General features: G+C 38.7%; 2 protein-coding genes and 2 non-coding genes across 5 annotated transcripts in view; 1 reads left to right on the top strand and 3 right to left on the bottom strand.

The window, feature by feature from the left end:
- Nucleotides 1-12,228, top strand: part of DIPK1A (divergent protein kinase domain 1A) — a 132,955-nt gene extending 120,727 nt beyond the window's left edge. Inside the window, exons 3-5 of the mRNA XM_057547191.1 lie at nt 1,873-1,980; nt 9,323-9,499; nt 10,921-12,228. Coding sequence (XP_057403174.1) covers nt 1,873-1,980; nt 9,323-9,499; nt 10,921-11,733 — 1,098 coding nt within the window. The 3' untranslated portion in view covers nt 11,734-12,228. The remainder of the gene's footprint in view (nt 1-1,872; nt 1,981-9,322; nt 9,500-10,920) is intronic.
- Nucleotides 12,229-13,184: 956 nt separating this feature from the next.
- On the bottom strand, nt 13,185-22,030 carry RPL5 (ribosomal protein L5). Of its 2 annotated transcripts, none has more exons than XM_007169589.3 (8): nt 21,898-22,030; nt 20,643-20,712; nt 20,442-20,557; nt 19,143-19,277; nt 17,636-17,838; nt 16,338-16,515; nt 13,754-13,842; nt 13,185-13,355 (listed from the first exon to the last, which is right to left on the bottom strand). In XM_007169589.3, exons 1-8 carry the CDS (start codon nt 21,898-21,900, stop codon nt 13,256-13,258), a joined length of 894 nt encoding a protein of 297 aa, XP_007169651.1. In that variant the 5' UTR covers nt 21,901-22,030; the 3' UTR covers nt 13,185-13,255. The 2 variants fall into 2 exon arrangements, with proteins under 2 accessions (XP_007169651.1, XP_057403181.1); XM_057547198.1 differs by having other exon boundaries at nt 16,341-16,515.
- Nucleotides 13,536-13,668, bottom strand: LOC114236239 (small nucleolar RNA SNORA66). Its single transcript, XR_003622227.1, has one exon. It is a non-coding gene; the product is annotated as a small nucleolar RNA SNORA66 (small nucleolar RNA).
- On the bottom strand, nt 16,588-16,683 carry LOC114236238 (small nucleolar RNA SNORD21). Its single transcript, XR_003622226.1, has one exon. It is a non-coding gene; the product is annotated as a small nucleolar RNA SNORD21 (small nucleolar RNA).
- Nucleotides 22,031-27,515: the final 5,485 nt, after the last annotated feature.

The following is a 27,515-nucleotide window of genomic DNA, read 5'->3' as shown; positions in this document are numbered from 1 at the left end:
GCCAGATAGAGTCCTTAGAAGTTCCCACAGCTTGTGCCCCTTAAACTTTCATTGCAAACCAGAGTGATGGTTCTGTTCCTCTGGTGTACCACCTACTCAGTGCTCCGCCAACTTTGTCTGAGAACTGAGGTCACAGCAGGTATTTAATCTCAGCATCCTTCTGTACTCTGGTGTAATTTTCACTGTATTTTGCAGGCCATCCTCATTTATTGTGACTTAGGGTTACACTGGTACCTTATTTTGTCAAAGCGTTTGGTTTCTTTTTTTTTTTTCGGCTGTGGCACACGGCTTGTAGGATCGTAGTTCCTTGACCAGGGACTGAACCCAGGCCCTCGGCAGTGAGAGCTAAGAGTCCTAACTGCTGGACCGCCAGGGAATTCCCATCTTTTTTCTCTTTTTCTTGTTTTGGCGCAATATCAAAGATGACAAGATGACAGAGGTGACTTAATTTTGTTATTTTAAAATATTTCGGTATTTTAAACTTTATTTTTTATTTTAAAATTGAGCCATTTTAAAAAATTGAGTGCCTACCTTCTCACAGAGAGTAGGTACCATACCATCTCAGGCCACGCTAAGTGGGAAAAATGGTTTCAAAATTCTATGCACACCCTAGTCACAACAAGATCTCTCATCATTATATAGCTAGTAAGGAGCAGAGCTTGTATTCAAATCCAAGTCTGTCCAGATCCAAAGCCTGAATTCTTTTCATCATAGGACTTTCTCTTAAAGAATATAGATATCTCTTTATGGTGTCTTTAATAGGTTTCTTCTTTTTTAAATTTTAATTTTCTTGGTGTATAGTTGATTTACAATGTGTTCGTTTCAGGTGTACAGCAAAGTGATTCAGTTATACATATACATATATTCATTCTTTTTTAGATTCTTTTCTCTTAAAGGTTATCACAGAATATTGAGTAGAGTTCCCTGTGCTATATACAGTATGTCCTTGTTGGTTATCTATCTTATATATAGTAGTGTGTGTGTGTTCATCCCAAGCTCCTGATTTATCCCTCCCCTCTCTGTCCCCTTTGGTAACCATTAAGTTTGTTTTTGATATCTGTAAGACTGTTTCTGTTTTATAAATAAGTTCATTTGTATCTCTTTTTTGGATTCCACACGTAAGTGATATCATATGATATTTGTCTTTCTCTTTCTGACTTACTTCACTTAGTATGATAATCTCTAGCTCCATCCATGTTGCTGCAAATGGCATTATTTCATTATTTTTTATGGCTGAGTAATATTCCATTATATATATGCCACATCTTCTTTATTCATTCCTCTGTCGATGGACATTTAGGTTCCTTCCACGTCTTGGATATTGTAAATAGTGCTGCAGTGAACACTGGGGTGCGTGTATCTTTTCAGATTATGGTTTTCTCCAGATATGTGCCCAGGAGTGGGATTGCTGGATCATATGGTAATTCTATTTTCAGTTTTTAAAGAACCTCCATACTGTTCTCCAGAGTGGTTGTGCCAGTTTACATTCCCACCAACAGTGTAGGAGGGTTCCCTTTTCTCTACACCGTCTCCAGTATTTGTTGTTTGTGACTTTTTGATGATGGCCATTCTGTCTGGTGTGAGGTGATACCTCTTTGTAGTTTTGGTTTGCATTTCTCTGATAATTAGTGATGCTGAGCATCTTTTCATGTGCTTTTTGACCATCTCTATGTCTTCTTTGGAGAAATGTCTATTTAGATCTTCTGCCCATTTTTTGATTGGGTTGTTGTTTTTTTTGACATAGAGCTGCATGAGCTGTTTGTATATTTTGGAGATTAATCCTTTGTCAATTGCTTAGTTTGCAAATATTTTAATATGTTTCTTCTTATGAACATTTTTCTATTAACTACTTTTTTATTTCCTGGTTTTTAGTGTGACAAGTACAAGACTGGAGTTATTGATGGGCCCGCATGTAATAGCCTTTGTGTTACAGAAACTCTTTACTTTGGAAAATGCTTATCGACCAAGCCCAACAATCAGGTATGGACATTATGAATAAACAGTCCAGATTTATGGTGCTCTCTGATTTTACCTTAAACTAAATTAAAGCATTGTTAAGAGCATTCTTGAACTAGAACTTTAGGACATTTTAAATACTTCAATTGTGTATGCGTTGATTCACTCATCCAACAGATGTTTATAAATCCCCTATTCCCAGCATGTTCCAGACACTGTTTTAGTTATTAGGAAAATAGTGGTGATTAAGATAGATAAGATTACTTCCCTGTGAGTCTCACATTATTCCAGAGGGATGGGGAACATAAACAGTTGATAGATAAATAAATAAGCAGGGTAATTACAGAACGTGGTGTGTTTTATATAGGTTGTAAACAGGGTGGATTGATGAAAAATGCAGGGGATGGTGAGGGTAGAAATATGCTTTAGAAGAGGTGATCAGGGAGGACCTTTCTAAGATAAAATTTGAGCTCATACCTGAATGAAGAATTAAACTAGAGGCATGGGCAGAGGACAGGATGAGCTAAATCACAAAAGAACTATAAATAGCTGATAAGTATAATGAAAAAAATGTTCTACCTCACCTATCATCAAAGAAATATAAATTAAAACAATAGGACACCATTGTGCTAGAAGAAAATGCAACAAAACATCAACACCGAGACTTCCCTGGTGGCGCAGTGGTTAAGAATCTGCCTGCCAATGCAGGGGACACAGATTCGGTTTCTGGTCCAGGAAGATCCTACATGCCGCGGAGCAACTAAGCCTGTGCGCCACAACTACTGAGCCTGCGCTCTAGAGTCCGTGAGCCACAACTACTGAGCCCGCGTGCTGCAACTACTGAAGCCCGCGCGCCTAGAGCCCGTGCTCCGCAACAAGAGAAGCCACCACAATGAAAAGCCCGCGCACTGCAACGAAGAGTAGCCCCCACTTGCCATAACTAAAGAAAGCCCGTGCGCAGCAATGAAGACCCAACGCAGCCCAAATAAATAAATAAATAAAATTCATTTTAAAAAAAAGTTAGAATCCATTGGAAAGATATAACTTGATAGCTTCCATCACTAGTTATTAAGAGATTCTAGAACAGATCTCTAAGCAATTCCTTAAGTAGCACAATATCCTAAGTTAAAAGCAAGTGTAATCAACCTTCTAACACTTTCTTTTTAAATCTTTTTAAAAACACTTCCTAGGGACTTCCCTAGTGGTGCAGTGGTTAAGAATCCGCCTGCCAATGCAGGGGACACGGGTTCAAGCCCTGGTCCGGGAAGATCCCACATGCCGCGGAGCTACTAAGCCCACGCGCCACAACTAATGAGCCTGCGCTCTAGAGCCCGCAAGCCACAACTGCTGAGCCCACGTGCCACAACTACTGAAGCCTGCGTGCCTAGAGCCCATGCTCTGCCACAAGAGAAGCCACCGCAATGTGAGGCCCGCGCACCACAATGAAGAGTAGCCCCTGCTCGCCGCAACTAGAGAAAGCCCGCGTGCAGCAATGAAGACCCAACACAGCCAAAAATAAATAAATAAAATAAATTTTTTTAAAAAGTGAAGCAAATATGGCAAAAGGTTAAGGTCTGTTATGAAGATAGTAGGTACACAGGTGTTTGTTATGTTGTTTTCTATATGTCAACATTGTTCTAAGAACTTTTCATGTATTTCTCTTTGATCCTCACAACCTCCCTATGAAAGAGGTATTATCATTATTTCCACTTTATTGTTAAAGAAACTGAGGCAAGAGAGGTCACGAGTTTAAGAAACTTACAGAGAAGGTTTGCACCGCAACGAAGAGTTCCCCCCACTTGCTGCAACTAGAGAAAACCTGCACACAGCAACAAAGACCCAATGCAGCCAAAAATAAATAAATAAATAAAATAAATTTATAAAGAAAAAAAATCAACACTGGTTATCCTTGGGCAGTGGAATATTGCATGATTTTTATGTTCATCTTTTTTCTTTGAATTATTTCTAAGTTTCCAATATAAATACTCATTCATCTTATAGAAATTTAAAATAGATTTTAAGTCTACACTACTAGCCATGTTTAAGAGGATTTCTGAAATAAAGTCCAATATTTGAGTATCTACTATGTGCTAGGTACTGCTTAAGGCATTGGGAGAGACCATGGGGAATAAGACAGACAAAGCCTCTGGCCTCATATGCCTTATGTTTCAGGTGAAAGAGGACAGATGATAAAAGAGCCAATAAAGAAATAAGATCATTTCAGGGACTTCCCTGGTGGTGCAGTGGTTAGGAATCTGTCTGCCAATGCAGGGGACACGAGTTTGATCCCTGGTCCGGGTAGATCCCACATGCTGTAGAGCAACTAAGCCCGTGCACCACAGCTACTGAACCTGCGCTCTAGAGCCCACGAGCCACAACTACTGAAGCCCGCGTGCCACAACTACTGAAGCCCGTGTGCCTAGAGCCCATGCTTTGCAACAAGAGAAGCCACTGCAATGAGAAGCCCATGCACCGCAACGAAGAGTAGCCCCCGCTCGCTGCAACTAGAGAAAGCCCGTGCGTAGCAACAAAGACCCAATGCAGCCAATAGATAAATAAATAAATAAGTAAAAATTTAAAAAGAAAAAAAAAAAAAAAAGAAATAAGATCATTTCAGACATTGGTAAGGGCTGTGAAGAAAATAAAATGGGGTCATGGGTTAGAGAGTGACCTGTGATGGAAGAGGGATCTATTCTAGGTAGGGGGTTGGGGAAGGCCTCCCTAAGGTGACATCTGGGCTGAGACTTGAATGATGTGAAGGAACCAGCTGTATGAAGATTGGTGAGAGTGCATTCCAGGCAAAACCAACAGCAAGTGAAGGAGGTCATGAAACAGGAATAATGCTGATAGGTTTAAGGAACATAGAGAAGACACATGTAGATGGGATATAGAGACCCAGGGAGTAAGTGGTAAATATCAGGTTGGAGAAGCAGGCCAGCTCATAAGAAGCCTAGCAGACAATGAAAACGGCTTTGGACTTTATTCTGATTGAATTAGAGCGTTTGATGCAGAGGAGTGATTAATATTATTACCAATTAATATGGTCATATTTGTTTTTTATGTATAAGCAAGAGTAGTCTGCCTGAGTTCATATGTTGGCTTTGCCACTATTGTATTCCCTTCATCATGCTGTTTCACTTCTTTCTGCTTCAGTTTCTCTATCAGTTAAATCAGGATAATAATAGTATCTACTGCATAGGGTTGTTACAGGGAGTAAGATAAATTAGTAGACTGTAGCACAGAGTAAAGCACCGTATAATGTTAGTTTGATAAATAGCTAGATAGTTAATAGTGACTAATTCTGGGAATTAGAGAAATGGGTGTAGAACTTTTCCTTTCATCTTTCTGTGTAATTTGACTTTTAAAAAATTATATTTACAGCTATAAACACATTAGAAATAAGAAAGATCTCAAATAAACAATCAAACTTTATAACATAAGGAATTACAAAATGAAGAGCAAACTAAACCCAAACCTAGCAGAAGGAAGGAAATATACGGATTACAGCAGAGATAAAGGAAATAGAGAATAGAAAAACAATAATAAAGAAATAATAATAAAGAAAATCAATGAAACCAAAAGTTGGTTCTTTGAAAAGGTCAACAAAATTTGACAAACCTTTAGCTAGATGGACTGAGGAACAGAGAAGACTCAAATAACTAAAATCAGAAATGAAGCGGGGACATTACCAGCAGTTCTACATAAATAAAAAGGATTATATGAGAGTACAGTGGACAATTGTACACCAACAAATTGGATAATCTAGATGAAATGGGCAAATTCCTAGAAACACAAAACCTACTAAGAAATAGAAAATCTGCCTAGACCTATAACTAGTAAGGAGACTGAACTGGTAATCAGGCCTCCCAACAAGAAAAGCCCTGGACATGTGGGCTTCACTGGTAAATTCTACCAAACATTTAAAGAAGAGCTAGCACCAGTCCTTCTTTTTTTTTTTTTTTTTTTTTTTGGCTGAGCCATGAGGCATGTAGGATCCTAGTTCCCCGAACAAGGATCAAATCCATGCCCCCTGCAGTGGAAGCTCGGAGTCCCAACCACTGGCCACTGGACCACCAGGGAAGTCCCACATTAATCCTTATTAACTTTTGCTGGTTCAACATATGAAAATTGAGCAGTGTAATACACCAAATAAACAGAATGAAAGAGAAAAAAAGGATCATCGCAATTGATGCAGAAAAGGCACTTGACAAAATTCATGATAAAAACACACAGCAAACTAGGAATAGAAGGCAACTACCTCAACATACTAAAAACCCTTATGTGAAAAACCCACAGCTAACATCATACTCAACAGTGAAAGACTGAAAGCTTTTCATCTAAGAACAAGGCAAGGATGCCCACTTTCACCACTTCTATTCACCATAGTACTGGAAGCTCTGGCCAGATCAATTAAACAAAGAAATAAAAGGCATCCAAATGGGAAAGGAAAAAGTAAAATTATCTCTGTTGACAGAGGATATGATCTTATTTGTAGAAAAACCTAAAGATTCCACAAAAAAATCATTAGAACTAATAAATGAATTCAAAGTCCACACACAAAAATCAGTTGCATTTCTATACACTAACAATGAACAATACAGAAAAGAAATTAAGAAAACCATTGCATTTATAATTGCATCAAAAAGAATACTTAGGAATTAACTTAACCAAGGAGGTGAAAGACTTGTACAATGAAAACTTCAAAACATTGCTGAAAGAAATTAAAGACATAAACAAATGTAACCACAACCCATGTTCATAGATTGGAAGACAATATTTTTAAGATGTTAATATTACCCAGCGTGGTCAAGATTCAGTGCAATCCCTAGCAAAATCCCAAAGACAATTTTTTGCAGAAATAGAAAAAGTCCTAAAATTCATATGGAATCTCAAGCAACCCTAAATAGCCAAAACAATCCTGAAAAAAATACCAGAAAGCTGGAGGACTCACTTCCTGATTTCAAATCTTACTATTAAAGCTGTAGTAATCAAACAATGTGGTAGTGGAATAAGGACAGATATATAGACTAATGGAATAGAACAGAGAGCCCAGAAATAAGCCCTCACATATATGGTCAAATGATTCTTTTTTTTTTTGGCTGCATTGGGTCTTTGTTGCTGCGCACAGGCTTTTTCTAGTTGCGGCGAGTAGGGGCTACTCTTCATTGCAGTGCATGAGCTTCTCATTGCAGTGGCTTCTCTTGTTGCGGAGCTTGGGCTGTAGGCATGCGGGCTTCAGTAGTTGCAGCACACGGGCTCAGTAGTTGTGGCTCGTGGGCTTAGTTGCTTCGCGGCATGTGGGATCTTCCCGGACCAGGGATCGAACCCGTGTCCCCTGCATTGGCAGGCAGATTCTTAACCACTGTGCCACCAGGGAAGTCGCTCAAATGATTTTTGACAAGGGTGCTAAGACCATTCAATAGGAAAAGGACTGTCTTTTCAACAAATGGTACTGGGAAAGCTGGATAAACACATGCAAAAGAATGAAGGTGGACCCTTACCTAACACCATTCTCAAAATTTAAGTCAAAATGGATCAAAGATCTAATGGTAAGAACTAAAACTATGAAACTCTTAGGGACTTCCCTGGTGGCGCAGTGGTTAAGACTCTGTGCTCCCAATGCAGGGGGCCCAGGTTCAATCCCTGGTCAGGGAACTAGATCCCACATGCATGCTGCAACTAAGGAGCCCTCCTGCTGCAACTAAGACCCAGCACAACCAGATAAATAAATAAATAAATATTTTGAAAAATAAAAAATAAATAAAACTCTTAGATGAAAACATAGGGCAAAAGCTTCGTGACATTGGGTTTGGCAATGATTTCTTGCATATGACTCCAAAGCCACAGGCAACAAAAGAAAAAATAGACAAATTGTACTTCATGAAAATTTTTAAATATTGTGCATCAAAAGACAATATCAATAGAATAAAAAAGAAGCTCACAGAATGGGAGGAAATATTTGCAAATCATATATCTGATAAGGGATTAATATACAGAATATATAGAGGGCTCCTAAAACTCAACAACAAAAAAACAAACAGCCGGATTCATTCTCGAAAAAAGATATACAGATGTGCAATAAGTGCATGAAAAGATGCTCAGCATCACTGATTATTAGGGAAATGCAAATCAAAACCACAATTAGGGAATTTTTTGGCAGTACAGTGGTTAGGACTTGGCGCTTTCACTGCTGACACCCGGGTTCGATCCATGGTCGGGGAACTAAGAAAAAAAAGCACACAATGAGATACCACCTCACACCCATCAGGATGGCTACTATCAAAAAAACCAGAAAAGAAGGATTGCTATGTGTCCTTGGAATCATTTTCTGATTGTATAGAGAGTGTGAAATATTGACAAGTGGTAAAACAACTCAGGACAAGCATTGCTCAGTAAAATAAAACTCTGTGAGTTTATTCTGGGAAAAAAAAAAACAGAAAATAACAAGTGTTGGCAATAAGGCAGAAAAACTGGAACCCACTGTTGGCAGGAATGTAAAATGGTGTAGCTGCTGAGAAAAACAGGTTGGCAGCTCCTCAAAAAATTAAAAGTAGCATGACCCTATGATTCAGAAATTCCACTTCTGGGTATATATGTAAAAGAATTGAAATCAGGATCTCGAAGAGATATTTGTACATCCATGTTCATAATATTCACAATAGCTAAAACATGGAAGCAACCCAAGTGTCAATCAGTGGATGAAAGGAAATGCAAAATGTGGGCTATTCCTACAATGTAATAGTATTCAGCTTTAAAAAGGAAGGAAATTGTGACACATGCTACAATGTGGATAAACCTTGAGGACATTATGAAATAAGCCAGTCACAAAAGGACAAATTCTCTATGATTCCACTTATATGAGATACTTAGAGTGAGTAGTCAAGATCATAAAGACAGAAAGTAGACTGGTGATGGGCTGGGGGCTGGGGGAAGAAGGGGAACAGGGAGTTATTGTGTAATGGGTAGAGAGTTTCAATTTTACAAAATGAAAAGAGTTCTGGAGACAGATGGTGGTGATGGTAGCACAACCTCATGAATCTAATACCACTGAACTGTATGTTAAAAATAGTTAAGATGGTAAATTTTCTATTTTTGATATTTTACAATTTAAAAAATGGAAAATAAAAAAACTGATGACCATGGTCAAAAATATATATATATATATATTTAGGTATGCAATACTTTTATAATTTAAAAAAATTAAGGAAAAAAGCTTTGAAGTATGATTTCAAATTTGCAATTCAGAAAGTCAGCTCAATCTCGATGTTTTGTTGCTTGTGTGTTTTTTTAAGAGGACACTAAAAATATCGTGGTAGATTAGAGTTTTCTACTCTGCCTAAAGCATAACTTGTCATTCTTTTCACAGATGTATTTAGGGATTTGGGATAATCTACCAGGTGTTGTGAAATGTCAAATGGAACAAGCACTTCATCTTGATTTTGGAACTGAATTGGAACCAAGAAAAGAAATAGTGCTATTTGATAAGCCAACTAGGGGAACTACTGTACAGAAATTCAAAGAAATGGTCTACAGTCTCTTTAAAGTAAGTATATGCATTCACATGTTGCTAGTGTGAAGTGGTACTCTTCTGGAAGCTGGCAGGACCTCATTCTAAGCCATAAAAATGTTGGTATTCTTTGACCTATATCAGGGACTCCATCTTGAGGAAATAATTCAAAGAAAAGAAAAAAATGTATGGAGGGTGTTTAACATTACTTACTATCACTAAAAATGTCCAGATGTGAGAGTTCATTAAGTAGATGGGCTTGCTCTATAGCTTGACATTAAAACTGATATACTTGGGCTTCCCTGGTGGTGCAGTGATTTAAGAATCCGCCTGCCAATGATGCAGGGGACACGGGTTCGAGCCCTGGTCCAGGAAGATCCCACATGCTGTGGAGCAACTAAGCCTGTGCACCACAACTACTGAGCCTGTGCTCTAGAGCCCGCGAGCCACAACTACTGAGCTCGCGTGCCACAACTACTGAAGCCCGCGCGCCTAGAGCCCGTGCTCTGCAACAAGAGAAGCCACTGCAATGAGAAGCCCGCGCACTGCAACCAAGAGGAGCCCCCGCTCGCTGCAACTAGAGAAAGCCCGCGCGCAGCAACAAAGACCCAATGCAGCCAAAAATAAATACGTAAATAAAATAAATTTATTAAAAACTGATATACTTTTTTTTAAAGGTGAAATAAAATTAGACTGATTGCAAATTATTTTTTTTAATTTAAAGAAATACTCAAAGACTAAATAGAAATATGAAAATATTGGGAATTCCCTGGGTCCAGTGGTTAGGACTCCACACTCACTGCCAAGGGTGTGGGTTTGATAACTGGTCGGGGAACTTCTGCAAGCCACGTGGCATGGCCAAAAAAAAAATGAAAATAATTACACTTTTGGAAAGAATCTTTTTCTCATTTTTATTGCTCTTATATTTTAACTCAAAATCTTTCTTTTCTTTGAACAGTTTACACTTTTAGACTGTTTTATGCCAAAGAGTCTCCACAGGGAAATACTTGTAGCATTCATTATTGGAACACCTTGAATAATTGTTAATATAATAACAATTACAAAATAGAAAATAATTTGTAGTTGACCCTTTAACTTTGGATATGGGCAAATTACACTGCAACTTTGCAAGTAAGTGTATGAATAAGACAAAGATTAATTAATGGCTTGGTTAACTGTATTTATCTACAAGGTCTAAGGAGGCTATGGGCGTTAAGGTGGCCATTTCTTAACAAATATACTTAGCAAAGTGGGTTTTACCTCAAGTACATAAAACATAGTTCTGACTCACTTAGCAAACATTATAAATATTTGGAAAGGTATTAAGTCTCCTATGGGTATTCAGTAGCAAGATTATTACTTAGCATGGTAATTATCCCTGTAAAGGAAGTTAGTATGTTACATATGAGATTCTTTTCATTGCTTCTGTGTAATTAGCCAAATTCTTATCTTTACAGGCAAAGTTGGGTGACCAAGGCAACCTCTCTGAACTGGTTAATCTCATCTTGACAGTGGCTGATGGAGACAAAGATGGCCAGGTTTCCTTGGGAGAAGCAAAGTCAGCATGGGCACTTCTTCAATTAAATGAATTTCTTCTCATGGTAATACTTCAAGATAAAGAACATACCCCCAAATTAATGGGATTCTGTGGTGATCTCTATGTGATGGAAAGTGTTGAATATACCTCTCTTTATGGAATAAGCCTTCCGTGGGTCATTGAACTTTTTATTCCATCTGGGTTCAGAAGAAGCATGGATCAGTTGTTCACACCATCATGGCCTAGAAAGGCTAAAATAGCCATAGGACTTCTAGAATTTGTGGAAGATGTTTTCCATGGCCCCTATGGAAACTTCCTCATGTGCGATACTAGTGCCAAAAACCTAGGATATAATGATAAGTATGATCTGAAAATGGTGGACATGAGAAAAATTGTGCCAGAGACAAACCTGAAAGAACTTATAAAGGATCGTCACTGTGAGTCTGATTTGGACTGTGTCTATGGCACGGATTGTCGAACTAGCTGTGATCAGAGTACAATGAAGTGTACCTCAGAAGTGATACAACCAAACTTGGCAAAAGCCTGTCAGTTACTCAAAGACTACCTGTTGCGTGGTGCTCCAGTTGAAATTCGGGAAGAATTAGAAAAGCAGCTGTATTCCTGTATTGCTCTCAAAGTCACAGCAAATCAAATGGAAATGGAACATTCTTTGATACTAAATAACCTAAAAACATTACTGTGGAAGAAAATTTCCTACACAAATGACTCTTAGTTCATTTGGACATTGTGACCATTTTAAGAAATTCAGCACTTCAAAAGAAAAATTTTGAACATTTTTTCTAAATGGCTTGATTCAAATCCTTGCCAGTTATCACAAAACTCCTTTCCCCTGATCCTAAGGAAGCCATCATCTTAAAATACATGTTGACTGCTGAAGTAATGGCAGGAGGTATAGGATCAAAAGGTCCAAAAATATTCATTCCTGCCTTTTAGAAACGCTGGTACATTTCCTAGTACATTCACTGTGTAACTATTTTGACTAATGACTTAAAATAATGCTGTGAAAAGCCTCATTCCATAAACATCAACGGTCAGAGTATTTTGTAGATTTGTTAGCCAAAATATCAGTGCTGGAAATTGTTTGCATTGAAGCTGCTGTTTAAAAAAGAAAATTTATAAATTTACTAATGTCTCAGCATGGTAAAGTTTGCACATTAACAGAAATTAAGACTGCAAAGCAGGTAAATTAAAATTACTCCTTTATCAACAGATGTTGGGTTAATAGCATGGTTTCTTATAAATACATTTAACTCATTTAGACATCGCATTTTATGTGGCTTCAGAAAGTTTTGAGTGGCTCTTACCCACTGAAAACCCATCAGGAAGCATTCTACTTGGCAATAAATAATCGCCAATTTTAGAGGCTGAATATGGATGAGTTCATCATCCTAGATTTAAAGGGTCTGTATCTTAGTATCAGCCAGCCAACTGGTCTTCAAAACTCATTATCTTTAGGCCACAGACCTAACACAGATACTCATATCCTGAATCTGAGCTATGGGAAAGTGGGACATTAAGAGCAGGACTCTGAAATCATAAACTTCCTATTAATAATTTTCCATTTTCAAACAAACAGTATTCCCTATTGTCCAAAGGACTGTTTCTCAAGAGGCATGTAAATATATCCATCTAACACTTTCTCATGTAAACTTGATATACAAGGGTTAGTATTTGCTCCTCTCTTTTGTGTTTATTCAGATCTGGCCTTTCAACTCCATAAAACGAAACACCTCTTATAATTAAAGAACCAGTATTTTCTGCTCAAAGGTTTCACCTGGATAAATATGTGTTAAAATTATATGACCTTCATTGGACAGCTATCTCTCAATAACTAAAGCCATGGAGTAGCATCAGTTTCACTTACTTTAAAATTGTAAACTTTGAAGGTACTTTTTCTTCCACCTCATCATGTGGTTACAATAAATGAATGTAAGAAATATTTCTAGGGGAAGGTTTGTCTGTTGCTTGCCAGACTTTTTAAGGACAGCTGCACATCATACAATTCAAGGGATAACTCCTGTCAGGAAGAACAGATGCCCAAGGTATGAACTTTGAGGCAATATGTAAGATTTTCTGGAAAAAGCTACACTTGTTTCTGGAAGGAAAATACTGTCAATTTCAGGTATTTCCCACAGTTTCATTAACAAGAGCTTAACACAGAAACAGCTACTTGTTCAATAAGTTTATTACTGTCTTTATCTGAAAAATCTTCATATAAATTGTGGTTTGGTTTATTAACTCTCAGCAGCCCGTTCCTGAGCTCTAAGGAAGCTTGCCTTCTTCTGAGCTACCCGATCTTTCTTCTGGGCAAGTGACATTTTGGGACGGTTCCACCTACAGAACAAAGTAAAAAGAAGAGAAAGGGACATAAATTTTAAAAACCATAGCTAAAGAGAATAGAGAATATTTAACTTTGAAAAAGACACACTTTGTAATAAAATGGAGGTCAAATAATCCAAGTCCAATACCTGTTCTCTTCCTTAGCCTATTAAAAAATGCAGTAATTGACAGTTACAATGTACTGGGACAGAATGGGCCACCTCGGTAGCATCCAAGGCTAATACATTTCTACCACCACAATTACTTTAGCAAACCTGGTTCCCCTCACCTCTGCAACATCATGCAGAGCTAGTGATCGAGTTTGCACAACTTCACTCAGAGTCTGAGTGAGATGAAACAAGGCAGGAACCCCTCCCAACCTCTTTCTCTTCAAAAAACAGTGAAACACATACCTCTTCTTTTTAACTTCTCTCTTAGGCTTCTTCTCATACACTGGATTCTCTCGTATTGCAGCATGAGCTTTCTTATACATCTCCTCCATCTGAAACAAAGCAAAGCAAACAGTACTTGGTTTCATTTCATATGCCCTAAACAGTAATAAAACACACTATTCTACTGCTTGCTCTATTTTGTCCTTCTAAGCCAGATTCTCAAAAGGAGCTAAACTAGATCAATATTGGTATCTTTTTGTAACCCATCTTTTCCTAAGATAGTCCCAGTTTTTACCATAAGCAATATGAATCGACACTATTCACAAAACATAACTTAATCTTCCTCAAGAAAAATTCGCATGCATTTCTGAATAATTCAGCTATACTTCATGAGTCACTCAAGTTTAAAGCAAACTTTTTCTGTAGTAACACATTTTATGCTCATTTAAAGCCATCTGACCTAAATTCTTTCATTCAAGTATGGATACATGCCAGTATTTAAGATGTTAAGATGAAAAATATACGGACTAACAAGCAACTGCCAAATACATCTCTGTCCTCCCACGTTCCCCATATTTCTATCTTCCATTGATTTCTGATAGGTCTTTTCAAAAGTTATTCCCAGGATCCCATACCAGGAACCTCTTGATCTACTACCACAAATCACCAGTATCTGGCAGCAGTATCAGGCCTCTGTGGAATCAGAAAGAGGCCCGAATTTCCCTAGAAAACCACTATCCAATTAGAAACATTAATGAGAATTTTGTTCTAAAATTCAACAAAAAACAATGCTGCAACTCTCTGAAGTGTTTCAATACCCACCCCCCAAATGACTATTGATCACATGGAAGATCAAGTCATGAAGAGAAACTGTAAAATGTGTGAAATTCAGTAACAAATTACAGCCTACCTAAAGAATGAGTCAAGGTAATCCAGGTCTCTAAAACTACTCATTCCATGTGAGTAAAATGCAATTACTGGGCTTCCCTGGTGGCTCAGTGGTTAAGAATCCGCCTGCCAATGCAGGGGACACGGGTTCGAGCCCTGGTCTGGGAAGATACCACATGCCATGGAACAACTAAGCCTGTGTGCCACAACTACTGAGCCTGTGCTCTAGGGCCCACGAGCCACAACTACTGAGCCCGCACGCCACAACTACTGAAGCCCACACGCCTAGAGCCCGTGCTCCGCAACAAGAGAAGCCACCGCAATGAGAAGCATGCACACCACAAGGAAGAGTAGCCCCCACTCACAACTGGAGAAAGCCCGTGTGCAGCTTCAAAGACCCAACACAGCCAAAAATAAATTTAACTAATTAATTTTTAAAAATGCAATTACTACATGCATTTGTATAAAGCTCATTAGCAAAGGAAAATAATGCAAAAACACAAAGTGATCTTTCCCCCAATTATAATTCTATTTTAAAAATAATTTTCAGGGCTTCCCTGGTGGCGCAGTGGTTGAGAATCTGCCTGCTAATGCAGGGGACACGGGTTCGAGCCCTGGTCTGGGAAGATCCCACATGCCACGGAGCAGCTGGGCCCGTGAGCCACAATTGCTGAGCCTGCGCGTCTGGAGCCTGTGCCCCGCGACGGGAGGGGCCGCGATAGAGAAAGGCCCGCGCACCGCGATGAAGAGCGGTCCCCGCACCGCGATGAAGAGTGGCCCCCGCTTGCCGCAACTGGAGAAAGCCCTCGCACGAACCGAAGACCCAACACAGCCAAAAATAAATAAATAAATAAATAAATAAATAAATAAGAAAATCCTTTAAAAAAAAAAAAAAAAAAAAAAAAAAAATAATTTTCAGACATAGGTATGCCAAATACAAACTATGCAGCAACAGAAAAGAACCTAATAAAAACAATTACCTGACATATATCAATTTACATATAATTCTGTATTTGTAATAGGTTTATAATAATCTGTGATTTTTGTGTTCTATGCCTTCACTATCGAAACTGGCACTGTCATCATCAATTACCCCAATGTATTAATAGAGAGAGCCCTGAGACTCAACTTTAGGGGTGATAAACTTTGCAACATTAAACTGACTTTTGAAAACACGGGTCCCTTCACTTTTGCAACATCACACAGAACTAGTGATAGAATCTGTACATCTCCCCTTTTGTGTGCATGCCTGAGACACTGAGAAAGTCCAGAACATAGCACTTATCTGCTAAGATGAAGAAAGAACATTTTTTCCCCATGACCTCAAAATGAGTGAAGTTTAGTAACTAGCACCTCGTACGGGAGTAGATTATGACCACATGAATGAAATTTATAAATACAGAACAGCCAAATGCATAAAAGCCACCAAAGGCTTTAGATTTGGATGCCTGAAGCCTGCCATCCTTCAGCATCTAAAAGATTCCTAAAAGCATGTTGACAAGTCTAGCTCCTCATAACAGTATCTTGTCTGACTTTTAACCTACCCTAGGTCCAACATCCCAATTTCATTTTTTTTTCCAATTTCATTTTAACATGCCCGTATTCAACTTTTAACTGTTAACCTGAAATAAAACTGTATTAACATACCCACTCAAAACAGGTAGGAAACCCGGTTCTATAAATTTACCAATACAGGTATTTTTAGTTAAATTTTTACCATGTCTGGAGTTACGTTGTTCTTTATGTATTGAGAGAATTGTTTTTTGTAAGCATCTTCATCTTCTTCAATCAGGTAACGCATATAATCTGCAACGTTCTGCCCCATGATGTGCTTTCGGTGTACCTCAGCATTAAATTCTTTGCTTTCTGAATCATAACCAGGGAACCGTTTGGTACTGAAATAAAGTTTTCCATGTTTTAGTATATATTGGTTGAAATCAGTTCACTAGAAGGAATTCATTTCAGTAGCTGCCATCAGTCCCGTCTTGAAACAATTAATTGCATCATATGCAACCAAAGGACCAACTACTGACTGCTCAGTTAGTGGGATATCATCATTCAGCAGCTAATTTTTGAATTCCAGGATAGAAAATCATGCCACAAGCACCTTTAAATACCATTAAATGAATCAAGGCCACTATAAAGTTAGTTCTCCTTATTTCATAGCAAAGGGTTTCAAAATTACTCTCCCTAAATCCTACAGTTTCTCAGTGGTGCCTCAGGGTACATGGTAATAAGTGATTTGCTCCAGATCACATTTAACAGGTGCCTTGAATGAGAACTGCCAAGACCACCCCCGCCAAAAAACCCCACCCTACATTATAAAAGTAAGTTCCAGTTAGGTTACATTTTATCGCTTACCCCACCACCAGCACCCCCCCCCCAAAAAAGGCAAGCCAGAAAAAGAAAGTTTTTGGTTGTTAAATCACCAACCACTAAAATATTCCTAAGCTAATAAATCACCTTAAGATGTATCTATTCAACAATAATCATCATTAACTCAAACCAAGGGAACCACCAAATTGAAACAACCCACTTATTAGCTCCTAAGAACAGCCTACACTCTTATTTCCAGTTGAAAGTTTAAAAATTTGGCTTTTTCTCAAACTTTTTTCCCCCTAGAGTCCATATTTCCCCATAACTCAGTAAACAAATTTTCATTCTGAATTAAAAAAAAAAAAAAATAGGGCGAGTACTGGTGGAAATCAAGTTGCTCATTTCTAACCAAAACTTAGCTACACACAAAAGGTAGCGGTTTCAACACTGGCTCTTCCGTTTATTGGTTCTAAAACCTTGGACAAATCATTTTACCCCTGAACCCCAGTCTCTTCATTTATAAACCATGTTACAGCTCCTTCCCACCCTGCCAGGTTCCCTTTGCACATTACCCAGCACATGGCAGGTACACAATGATAGCTACTATTACTCTAATTGGTTCAGTTATCGCCACAGCCCAACCAGTTAGTAACTGCAGTACTGGAGTCCAGGCAACGAGGCCTTGAATACTATTATTACCTGTGAGGGATAGACAAGCCTCCATCGACAGCTCCCTTCAGGGCCCCAAAAACTTTATTCCCAGTAGTAGTCCTGGCAAGCCCTGCATCCAAGTAACAGGTGAAGGCACCAGGTTGACCATCAATGCTTTCCACATTGTATTCATCTCCAGTCACCTCGACTTGGCCTTCATAAATTTTGTCCATACCAAACCTATTAAGAAGCTATTAACAAAGAAGCCAATCTAAATGCTTGTTAGAATATATTCAAACAACAATATCTCAAAATTCACAACTTTAATGACCTAACAAAAAATTTCCTTCCAAATCACTTTTTCCCTTTATCCCAATCTTTTAAATATCAATTTTTAGATGCCACAAAAAGAAATTTTCAGACATCCAATTTTACCAGCAAGTGTAACTGTTTAACAGTTTCTGAATCTGCTACATTGTCCATACTTGATTTTTGTAGCAATCAATTAGGACGTGATACTTAAATCTGATTCTTGTATTTACTCAAGGGAAGTAATCTCCACCTTTCCTCAGTCATATTTAGCTATAATTCAACAACCAAATATTAAATATTATCATATGCAGTCTTAATTTGATTAAAATATTTTGAGTAGGATCCTGTGAAGAGAACCTTTTGTGGCTCTACCCTGCCACTATGTGAATATGTGCCACTACTCTGCTAGTTATCTATAGTGCCTTTGCACCAAGATGCTCATATAAAAGACAATGTCCCAACCCAAACATGTTTATAACCAGTGAAGATATGGGTCCCCAACAACGATGCATGCTTAACAATTCCACTGCAAAACAAGGTCAGAAAACAAAAACAAGGTGAAGATCACATTTTTGTTTCCTTTTATAGGCAATGTTGCCACCCAAAGGCAAAGATTATTAAAACAAAAATGAATCCCCCCACCAATGCCTACCCCCGCCTCAAAAGCTTAAGGCACTGCTTCTCAAAATTTAGCACGCATATAAATCACCTGGACACCTTATCAGAATATAAATTCTGAAGGTGTGGGGTATAGTCCGCATTTTTAATGTACGCTGATGGTAATAAGATCTACACTTCTGACTAGATCTGTCCAACAATATAGTCACCAACTAGCCACAACCAGCTATTCATATTTAAGGTAAAAACTCAGTTATCAGTAGCACTAGACACATTTCAAGTGCTTAATAGCTTCATGTGGCTAGCGGCTACCGTATCAAACAGCATAGATTACAGATATCCATCAATGCAAAAATATTCTATTGGTCTAGATATACCCAACAAACGGGAGAAAACAGAAAAAAAGCCTTCCCCAGATTACAAAGTACATCTCTGTCTTAAACAATGTATTTATATAAAATTATCTTCCCTGGTGACGCCCTTATAAGCCACAGAGCAACAGGAGGCACCCCTCTCTCCCCACAGCTAGCTGAAGGTATCTTATCCATGTGTGGACCATCTATGTTGCAGACAACTCCAGTGAGCTAATTCCAAAATACATCACTTAAAGTAATCTTGTACATACCCTGCGTGCCAGCAGCAGGCCAGTACAATATGCTGCAGCATAATTTGTCAGGCCAACCTTCACACCATACTTCGGGAGTTCGTGAGCATAAGCTGCACAAACTATCATATCTCCTTCTATACGGGCATAAGCAATCTACAATAAGAGAAAAACCAGGTTAGCAATCTGTTTTCACTGTTTTGTGGATTACTTGTCCTAAGTGCCTTCTTTTTCAAAAGATTTAACAAAAAAACAGACGCAGATCTGCATCACTTAAGATCTGTCTTTGTTAAACCCACTCACCTTCAACAACAATTATGGCTTGGTCAACTATAGAAGGTAGGTTTATGAGTTTGTAAGTATGTTTGACTAATTTCACAGTACGTTAAGTCTCAAATTACCACAGACATCGAATATTAAAATACCTTTGGAATAAGTTATACTGTAGTTCCTTACTTCTGAGAAATACTGAAAATACCCTGAGCTGGGAAAGCTGGTGAATTAAGAAGGCACTCTGAAAAATCAAAAAGGAATCCCTGATTATTTCAAACACCTTTTAAACTGAGCATATCTAAGTCCAACAATGTTTCAGAAAACCTGATATTTAGTTATCTGAACTTAGGTATGGAGGAAGAGATTGCCTTCACAACCAACAAATTAGTTTGCCCATAAAATAGATGTGCCTGTTTCCTCCAAATCTCAAGTATGAAAAGTTTTCCTAGTTGTAAAAGCCCAGAATACTACCTTCTAGGAGCAAATTGCCACTTTCTGTAAGTCTTTTACATGGGAGACACCTTCCTAAGTATTTACTAAAACCTATTTCGAACAGTAAGCAGGAATAAAAATAATCTTAAGAGTCTAATTTAACATTCACAACTACCTACCTCTTCAAAGTATTGGATAAGTGAACTTAGTCCACGATAAATTCTATTATCCCACTGGAATTGGAATGGGCAAGAACCTTCTACTGGGTCTCAAATTTACCCTCCCACCCCCACAAAAATAGCACAGTACCATGAACTTCTCTAATCCCGCCCCCCACCCCCGCCAATGAGAAAGTGAATGGGATTAAACTGGGTCAGGATTGCCAAACAGCTGATCCTCAGAGTATTTTTTACAGTACCAATTTCCCAGGCTCCAACTTCAGACCTACTAAAAGAACTACTCACTTAATATTCCTTGGAGTGCCAGGCACTAGACTAGATGGACCTAATGCATACGTGTGTTTTGCTCCCCAAGTACAACTTTTCTACCACAGTGAGGGCAGAAGGGGGGGGGTGTAGGTTACCATCCATTACTTGAGTCTAGAATACAACTTACCTGACAAATGATATCTCTGTTAGTTACACGAACTATCATTCTGTATTTGGGTGTGTTGTACTTATTTTTATCTTGAATTACCAATCGTTTCCGAGCATAGTAGTCAGTTTTGCCCTCTGAAAGAAAAAAATAATTTAAAAAAGTCTATTCCACTACAAAGCAGATTCTTTTCATGCCGTGAACATGAAAACCTGACCATACCTCGCCGTCTTCTAAATTTCACTTGGTATCTCTTGAAGTAGGCCTTATTCTTGACAACTTTAACAAACCCCTTTAAGATAAAAGAATGTTATTAAAACTTTGATAAATGTTTTAGCTTCTGATACTTTTGACATTTGTGTTAACTGTGTAACAAAATAACACTTAAACTTCAAAAGTGAATCCAGACAACCATTACCTTCTCAAATCTGAGGTCAAGAATCACTTTTTCTTCTACTTTCCATCTGTCAAGACTGACAGTTTTATAAAGCAAAATAAAAATGAATCAGCAGGAAAAATGGAATGAAAAAACATACAAAATGCAAGCCAATTTATTATATTCACCAGATATAAAGCTGACACATTGATTTTAAATTCTTAAACTTACTCTCAACTTTTGTTTCCTATTGGACCAGCAATAATCCTAGTGCCCAAGTTTTGCAAAACACTATTCAAGACAGCAATCTTGCAAATGTCAATCTGTTCTTAACACTGTCCCATTTCAAGACCCTAACCTAATATTTCCCTCTTTCCGCAAACGTTTTTCAAAAGCCTAAATTACTTGCCACAAAACATAACTGGCCAAGGATATATTCAGCAATTACTCCCGATTAAAACAACACTGTCCCCCACCAACTAAAGCAACACCCCACCCGAAGAATCATTAAAAAGCGTAGCCAGCGACAATCTAAAGAGGCAAAAGACGCATACCAAACTAAATGAGCTTCTTTTCGAGGCCCAGACACCACAGCCTCCAGGTTCTACTGACGGTTGTGACTTAAAAGCCACTTCTTCGGCCCCAAAACACAGGTTGTGAACAACTTGCCAGCCCCGACGCTCTCCCGGAAAACCCACCAAGCAGTCATGGGTGGAGCTGGGTCCGAGGAGCCGCAGCCCGTCTCCACTCAGTCATCCCCCAGCTAGTCTGAGACTGACTCCACAAAATCTCCGCGTCCCGGCCGCCTGCCGGTACCCCCTCTGCCGGGCCAGCACTACTCCTACCGTTTGTCTACTACACTCACCCCATCCCCAATCCTCTGCCCCAACTCCCCCTCTTCTTCAACCCCTCCCCCCCGCCCGCTTGTGCGCCGTGGCAGCCATTAAGGCCACGCTGGGAGCTGCAGCCCGACCACGGCAGAGCCGGCAATCTAACAGCATCCGATCCCTGCGCCGCGCGAGACGGAACCTAGGTGGCCTTTAGGACAAGGAGAGGGAACCCCCGTGCATCTGTAGCCCCGAGACCGGGATACCCACTCACCATCCTGTAGAACAGAAGTTCTAGCCGCCACTGAGCTGCAGAACCAGCACGGCTCCGGGGGGGGAAAAAGGCCGCAGCGCGTGCGCAGGCGCAGTATGTAGCGCCGACGATCACGCCAGCGACGTGTGGAAGAGAGACCCGCCGGCCGCCAGGCTTGCAGTACGCCACCCCCTGCTGGTGGGAGGACTGATGCTGGACTTCGCCTTCCCGGAACAAATCCTCAAAAGTCGCAGGGTCCCAAATCTCCTGACTGGTGATCCGACAGGGAAGGGCGGTGAGCAGTACCAGGGAGGATTGTAAAAGGCTTTCACTTTCCTATGCTAGGAAGTTGTTTCATAACAAACATTATTACTTTTGTAAGCAAGAAAAAAAAAAGAAGTTTAAAGATTAAATAGAATGAATTAGCTCTAGAGCCCCTTTGCCCCCTCCTTGACTACTCCGGGTCCAGGGCATGCAGATTCCCCCTCAGGAAGCCAAGCCTGGGTTAGGGGCCTTCCCACAGCACCTTTGTACCTGTCTCAGCCTACCCTAGATTGTAAACTCCCTGAGGGTGGGCCCTGCTGTCAAGTTCACCTTTGAATTTCCAGCATTTAGCACAGTACTCAGATTCAGTAAGTATTCGGTATTTGTTAAATGGCAAAAAAACAAAAAACAAAAACAAAAAAACTACTACTCTCTCCCCCCATCGTCTTCCCTGATCCCTGACTGCCTTATTCTTTTTCCCTCCCTCCATCACTCTCATCTAGTGAACATAACTTTTTTCTAAGTCCTTTTTTCATTCTTTTAAAACTAATTGCAACTTAAGAACGTGTCTTTTCCCTATTCTCCACACAGAGACTGAGAAGAACCAATCAACCAACCCACCAAACAAAAAAGCACCTCAAAAAACAGTATTCCCTCACCCAACAGTATTTTCAAAGGTGGTCTTTGGACTATTGCATGGGAATTGTTTGGGTACTAGTTAAAATGCAAATATCTGAATATTCACCATCTCTACTAAATCAGACTGCCTGGCTTGGAGACTGGGAGTCTACATTTTATATTTGGCCTCAATCAAGCCAAGCCAAAAGGCCTCAGGAACGTAGAAAACAAATTCTATTTTCCCAACAGTGGAATTTACTGACTCCACCAGGAAAAAAAGACAAATTACATACTGGCACAGCAATTTAAAATATACCCATCCTTAGAATGAATTTTAACTCTGTACCCCCATCCTCCAATGATTTAAGCCTGCTCTTGGGACACGAGTGTGTATGAGTTTAATCTAGCAGGAAAGAATCAGCATTGTAAACTGCTCAGTGTCAGAGCTGGGAGAAGGGTCTGCTGAACAGAATGACCAGGTTAAGTGGTTCCAAAAAACTGCCACTTGAAAAAAATAAGAATCGTGAGGCCAGTTTCCTCTGGTTTCAATTTGTAACTCCTTTTATAACCAGAAAAATTTACATTGAGTCCCCTCTGGCCAAGGTCTACAAAGCCCTCAAGGAGAAATGCTAAAACATTCCTCACAGGCAAGTGTGGTTCCATCTTTGTCGAGTGGCTTTTGGAAACGTAAAGAAAGAGGCATACAATTTGTGTTTATAGAAAATACATAAGACCTTCATTTTGGTAGTCCATCAAGTTATTAGCCTACGAAACAGGCCACGTGTCTTGGTCAGGCCCTGCTTACATTGCAGGTGGAATCATCAAGAGGGAAAGTCTACCTGGAAATAGGTCCAGCCCTAACTTTTGCACGTTTTAGGGCAAGGGTACATATGAAGGCGCACATACCATTAACCTGAATATTTGGAAGTTATGAAGCAAGCTAACACAATTAAATGTTTTATTCTTCTTATGTTGCTTCTTCTTAACTTATAAACCTTTATAAGAACAAAATTAAAATATGTGAACCTATTCCATTTGGTTGCAGCTGGGGGGTTGTGGCTAGCATGGCTGGCTCAGCCAATGCAGTTGGTGACACCAGGAACCAGGGGGAACTTGTCCAGCACCCTCGACCAATATAATCTTGTTCAAGTAGTAATACTTAAAAATCACAGTAATGGGACAAGTCAGTTTTGTGTGCCTCCTTATATCATGCACTGAGAACACAGTATAATTTAATTGTCTGATACATGATGAAACTGCAAACAAACCCAGATTGAGGGATATTCTACAAAGTAACTGTCTGCATTCTTCAAAAGTGACAAAATCGTGATGGATAAGGAAAGACTAAAGAACTATTCCAGATTAAAAGAGACCAAAATGACATGACAAACTTCATGCAATGTGTGATTCTAGACTTCATCCTGGACAGGAAAGGAAAAAAAAGAAAAAGGAAGGTTTTTTATTTCTTTTGTACAAAGGACATTCTCAGAACAATCAGTGAAATTTGAATGGAATCTGTGAATTAGATGGTAGTAATAGATCAATGTTAATTTTATTTTGATAAGCAAACTATGGTTATATATGAGAGTGTTCTTATTTTTTAGGAAATATACTCTGAACTATTTTGGAGTAATAGGTATTATTTCAGCAACTTACTCTCAACAAATGACTCAGAAAATAATTACATTTGTGTGTATGTACACATATACATATACGTAAAGAGAAAGAAAATGATAAGGCAAACGTGTTAAAATGTTAACAATAGGGAATCTGGAAGAAGGGTATACGAAAATTCTTTGTACTGTTCTTACAACCAATCTGTGATCTTGAAATTATTTCAAGATAAAAAATAAAACATTGGGGGCTTCCCTGGCGGCGCAGTGGTTGAGAATCTGCCTGCCAATGCAGGGGACACGGGTTAGAGCCCTGGTCTGGGAAGATCCCACATGCTGTGGAGCAACTACGCCCGTGAGCCACAGCTACTGAGCCTGCGCATCTGGAGCCTGTGCTCCACAACAAGAAAGGCCGCGACAGTGAAAGGCCCACGCACTGCGATGAAGAGTGGCCCCCGCTTGCCGCAACTAGAGAAAGCCCTCGCACAGAAACGAAGACCCAACACAGCCAAAAATAAATAAATAAATAAATAAATTTAAGGAAAAAAAATAAAACATTGGGAATTCCCTGGTGGTCCAGTGGTTATGACTCAGTGCTTTCACTGCCCATGAAACACCTGGTCGGGGAACTAAGATCCCGAAAGCAGCACAGTGTGGCCAGAGGAAAAAAAAAAAAAAAATAGGGAAATTATTAAAAATAAAACATTGATTCCTGTTAGAATAGGAAATATTTCTTTTATTATTTGAAATGAAAGCAAGCTCAGTTTTATCAAATAAATCAGCAGTTTTAGTTGTGGTAGTGAAGATTTAACAACAAAATATGGAAAGTTCTCCCATATTTATTTTCCCATATATGTTATATATATTCATATATTATGAATTTGAGGTACCTACCTACTGCCCTAATCAGCTAGTTCTTTATTGAAACCACCATAATTATGATCAAAAAGCATCTTAAGTTATCTCAAAATGTTTTTTCTTTGCAATTTTTTTTTATTAAATCATGATGATGACAGATTTTTAAATTTTTTTTTTTTATTTATTTATTTGGTTGCGCTGGGTCTTAGTTGCTGCATGCGGGCTCCTTAGTTGTGGCATGCAAACTCTTAGTTGCGGTATGCATGTGGGATCTAGTTCCCTTATCAGGGATGGAACCCGGGCCCTCTGCATTAGGAGTGTGGAATCTTAACCACTGCACCACCAGGGAAGTCCCTGCAGTTGGTTTTTGCTTTACATGACTTTATGGTTGTACACTGAAGAATAGCAAATAGGTAAACTCCTTTATGGTTGGATCCCCTTTTTTGATATCAACACATTAGAAACATTTTAAACCTGTATTTTTTTTGCCACACCGGTTGGCATGTGGGATCTCAGTTCCCACAGTGGTCCCTGCAGTAGAAGTGCAGAATCCTAACCACTGGACCACCAGGGAAGTCCCTTAAACCTGTATTTTTATCTAGGAAAAAAATAATTAGTCTTCAATGAAAGAATAAACTTTGTTTCTTAACAGGAAAATGTATAAAGCTATGATTTTTGTGGGACTGAAAGTCAGCAAAATATCAAGGACAATCAAACATAATTATGATTGAGCATGTCTGGGTGTTCTGTTGATAGGCTATTTATGTTTGAATGACTAATAAGATAAAGACATACAAAATTCATAAATTATATTTATTCCATAAAACTTCCTTTTTATCTCTTCATTTCAGCAAAATCTCTGTGTTGTCATCACCAAGATAGCTCGTCATTTGTGTTCTACATATAAGAAGGCCAAATTGGACAACTTTTCTTGGGTCATTGTGGTTCTTGAATAATTTTTATTAATTTCAATTCGGAGAAACTTCGCTGTGCTGAAGCAAGAGAAACTGGAATTTTAAATAATGTTCATAAGGCAATACTTAGATTTGGAAATGAACCAGGATTTTTCACATATCACATTCAAACAATATAATGGTGTCATATATGATAAATTATTGTTTTCAATAGAATACAATAGAAACTATTACCAGATATTTTGGTATTATATAAACCACTGCCAGTTTTATTGCAATTTTCTCTGTCTCTTACAATAATATCCACATCCACCCAAGTTTTGTTATTCTTCTTACAATATTTCAATGATGAGGTGTAATAAAGGAAAACAAAAATAGTAGTGTGTTGCTCAATTTGTTCAAATGTCTTTTCAATCAGACTATATACACTGACCTATCAGGGTCAGAAAATAATCTCTATCGAAATTAGTTTTAGGTTTGTTTGTACATGTTTTCTTCTTCACATTCATGCAAACTTTTCCGTTTCCTTCTTCTAATTTCCTTATATTTCACTAGAGTGTCACATTTGTTGAATATTCCTCATGCAGTTTCATTCCATTTAGAAAAAAATTTGTCTACAATTTTCATATTTTTACAAATTAGATCTGTTTGGGGTTTAAACACTTGTACTATGATTAAAAGCAAGTAATACTACATATTAAAAAATTAGCACAAATTTAAAATTCACTTTCTTCTGCCGAAGACTGATTTGCTCATTATTTGAGCACCTTCTGTTGTTTCACTTTACTCTTCTACAGCCTCTCACGTCTGGTCTAAATCAAATTTAACTTTTAACACAATGAAAAACCTCTGGAACCAGGAACTGGAACATAAAGATAAGCAAGAAATTGGAGGCTTGGCTTTACTCCATCACGAAACTTCATTATTCCAGAATCTTCTGTGTTCACGTTATCACAAAGAAAGGATTCAACAAGTTAATTTGTTTTCTTGTCTTTCCTAAAAAAAAATTTCCCTTACTCAAATCCTCCTGTACTCCAAAGCAGTATCTGTTTCAGATGTTAACAACAGCACAAACCTAAAACCTTCATGACATTCAGACACAATTGCCTTTTGTGTCGAGGACACAGCACAAGAAATGTGGAACAGCAATTCCCTGGGGCCTGGAAGGTGTTCATTACCAGGGCAGATGCTTAGAGTTTCTGGTGAGAGCTAAATGCCAAGTCCTAAATGACAGAGGCAGCCATAGCCACACATTCCTTGATAAATTTACTCTTCTGTGTGTTTGTGATATGCAGGGTTTTATTAAGTACAGGACCAGGGCAAGGGGCCTGGCAAGGGCGCCTCTTGCCTGGATTAAGGGGAGGTACTTTCT

Source organism: Balaenoptera acutorostrata, chromosome 1 (assembly GCF_949987535.1).
Source record: "Balaenoptera acutorostrata chromosome 1, mBalAcu1.1, whole genome shotgun sequence".
Classification (NCBI taxonomy): Eukaryota; Metazoa; Chordata; class Mammalia; order Artiodactyla; family Balaenopteridae; genus Balaenoptera; species Balaenoptera acutorostrata.
This window is presented reverse-complemented; position numbering and strand designations above follow the sequence as displayed.

Bases quoted from the DNA above. Each gene is read 5' to 3' on its own strand.
- RPL5 (XM_007169589.3), bottom strand. The intron at 20,558-20,642 runs GTATGGTCAGGT...TTTTTCTTTCAG, and splicing joins GAAATTTAGAAGACGGCGAG to AGGGCAAAACTGACTACTAT. The intron at 13,843-16,337 runs GTAAAAATTTAA...GCTTTGTTTCAG, and splicing joins ACAACGTAACTCCAGACATG to ATGGAGGAGATGTATAAGAA.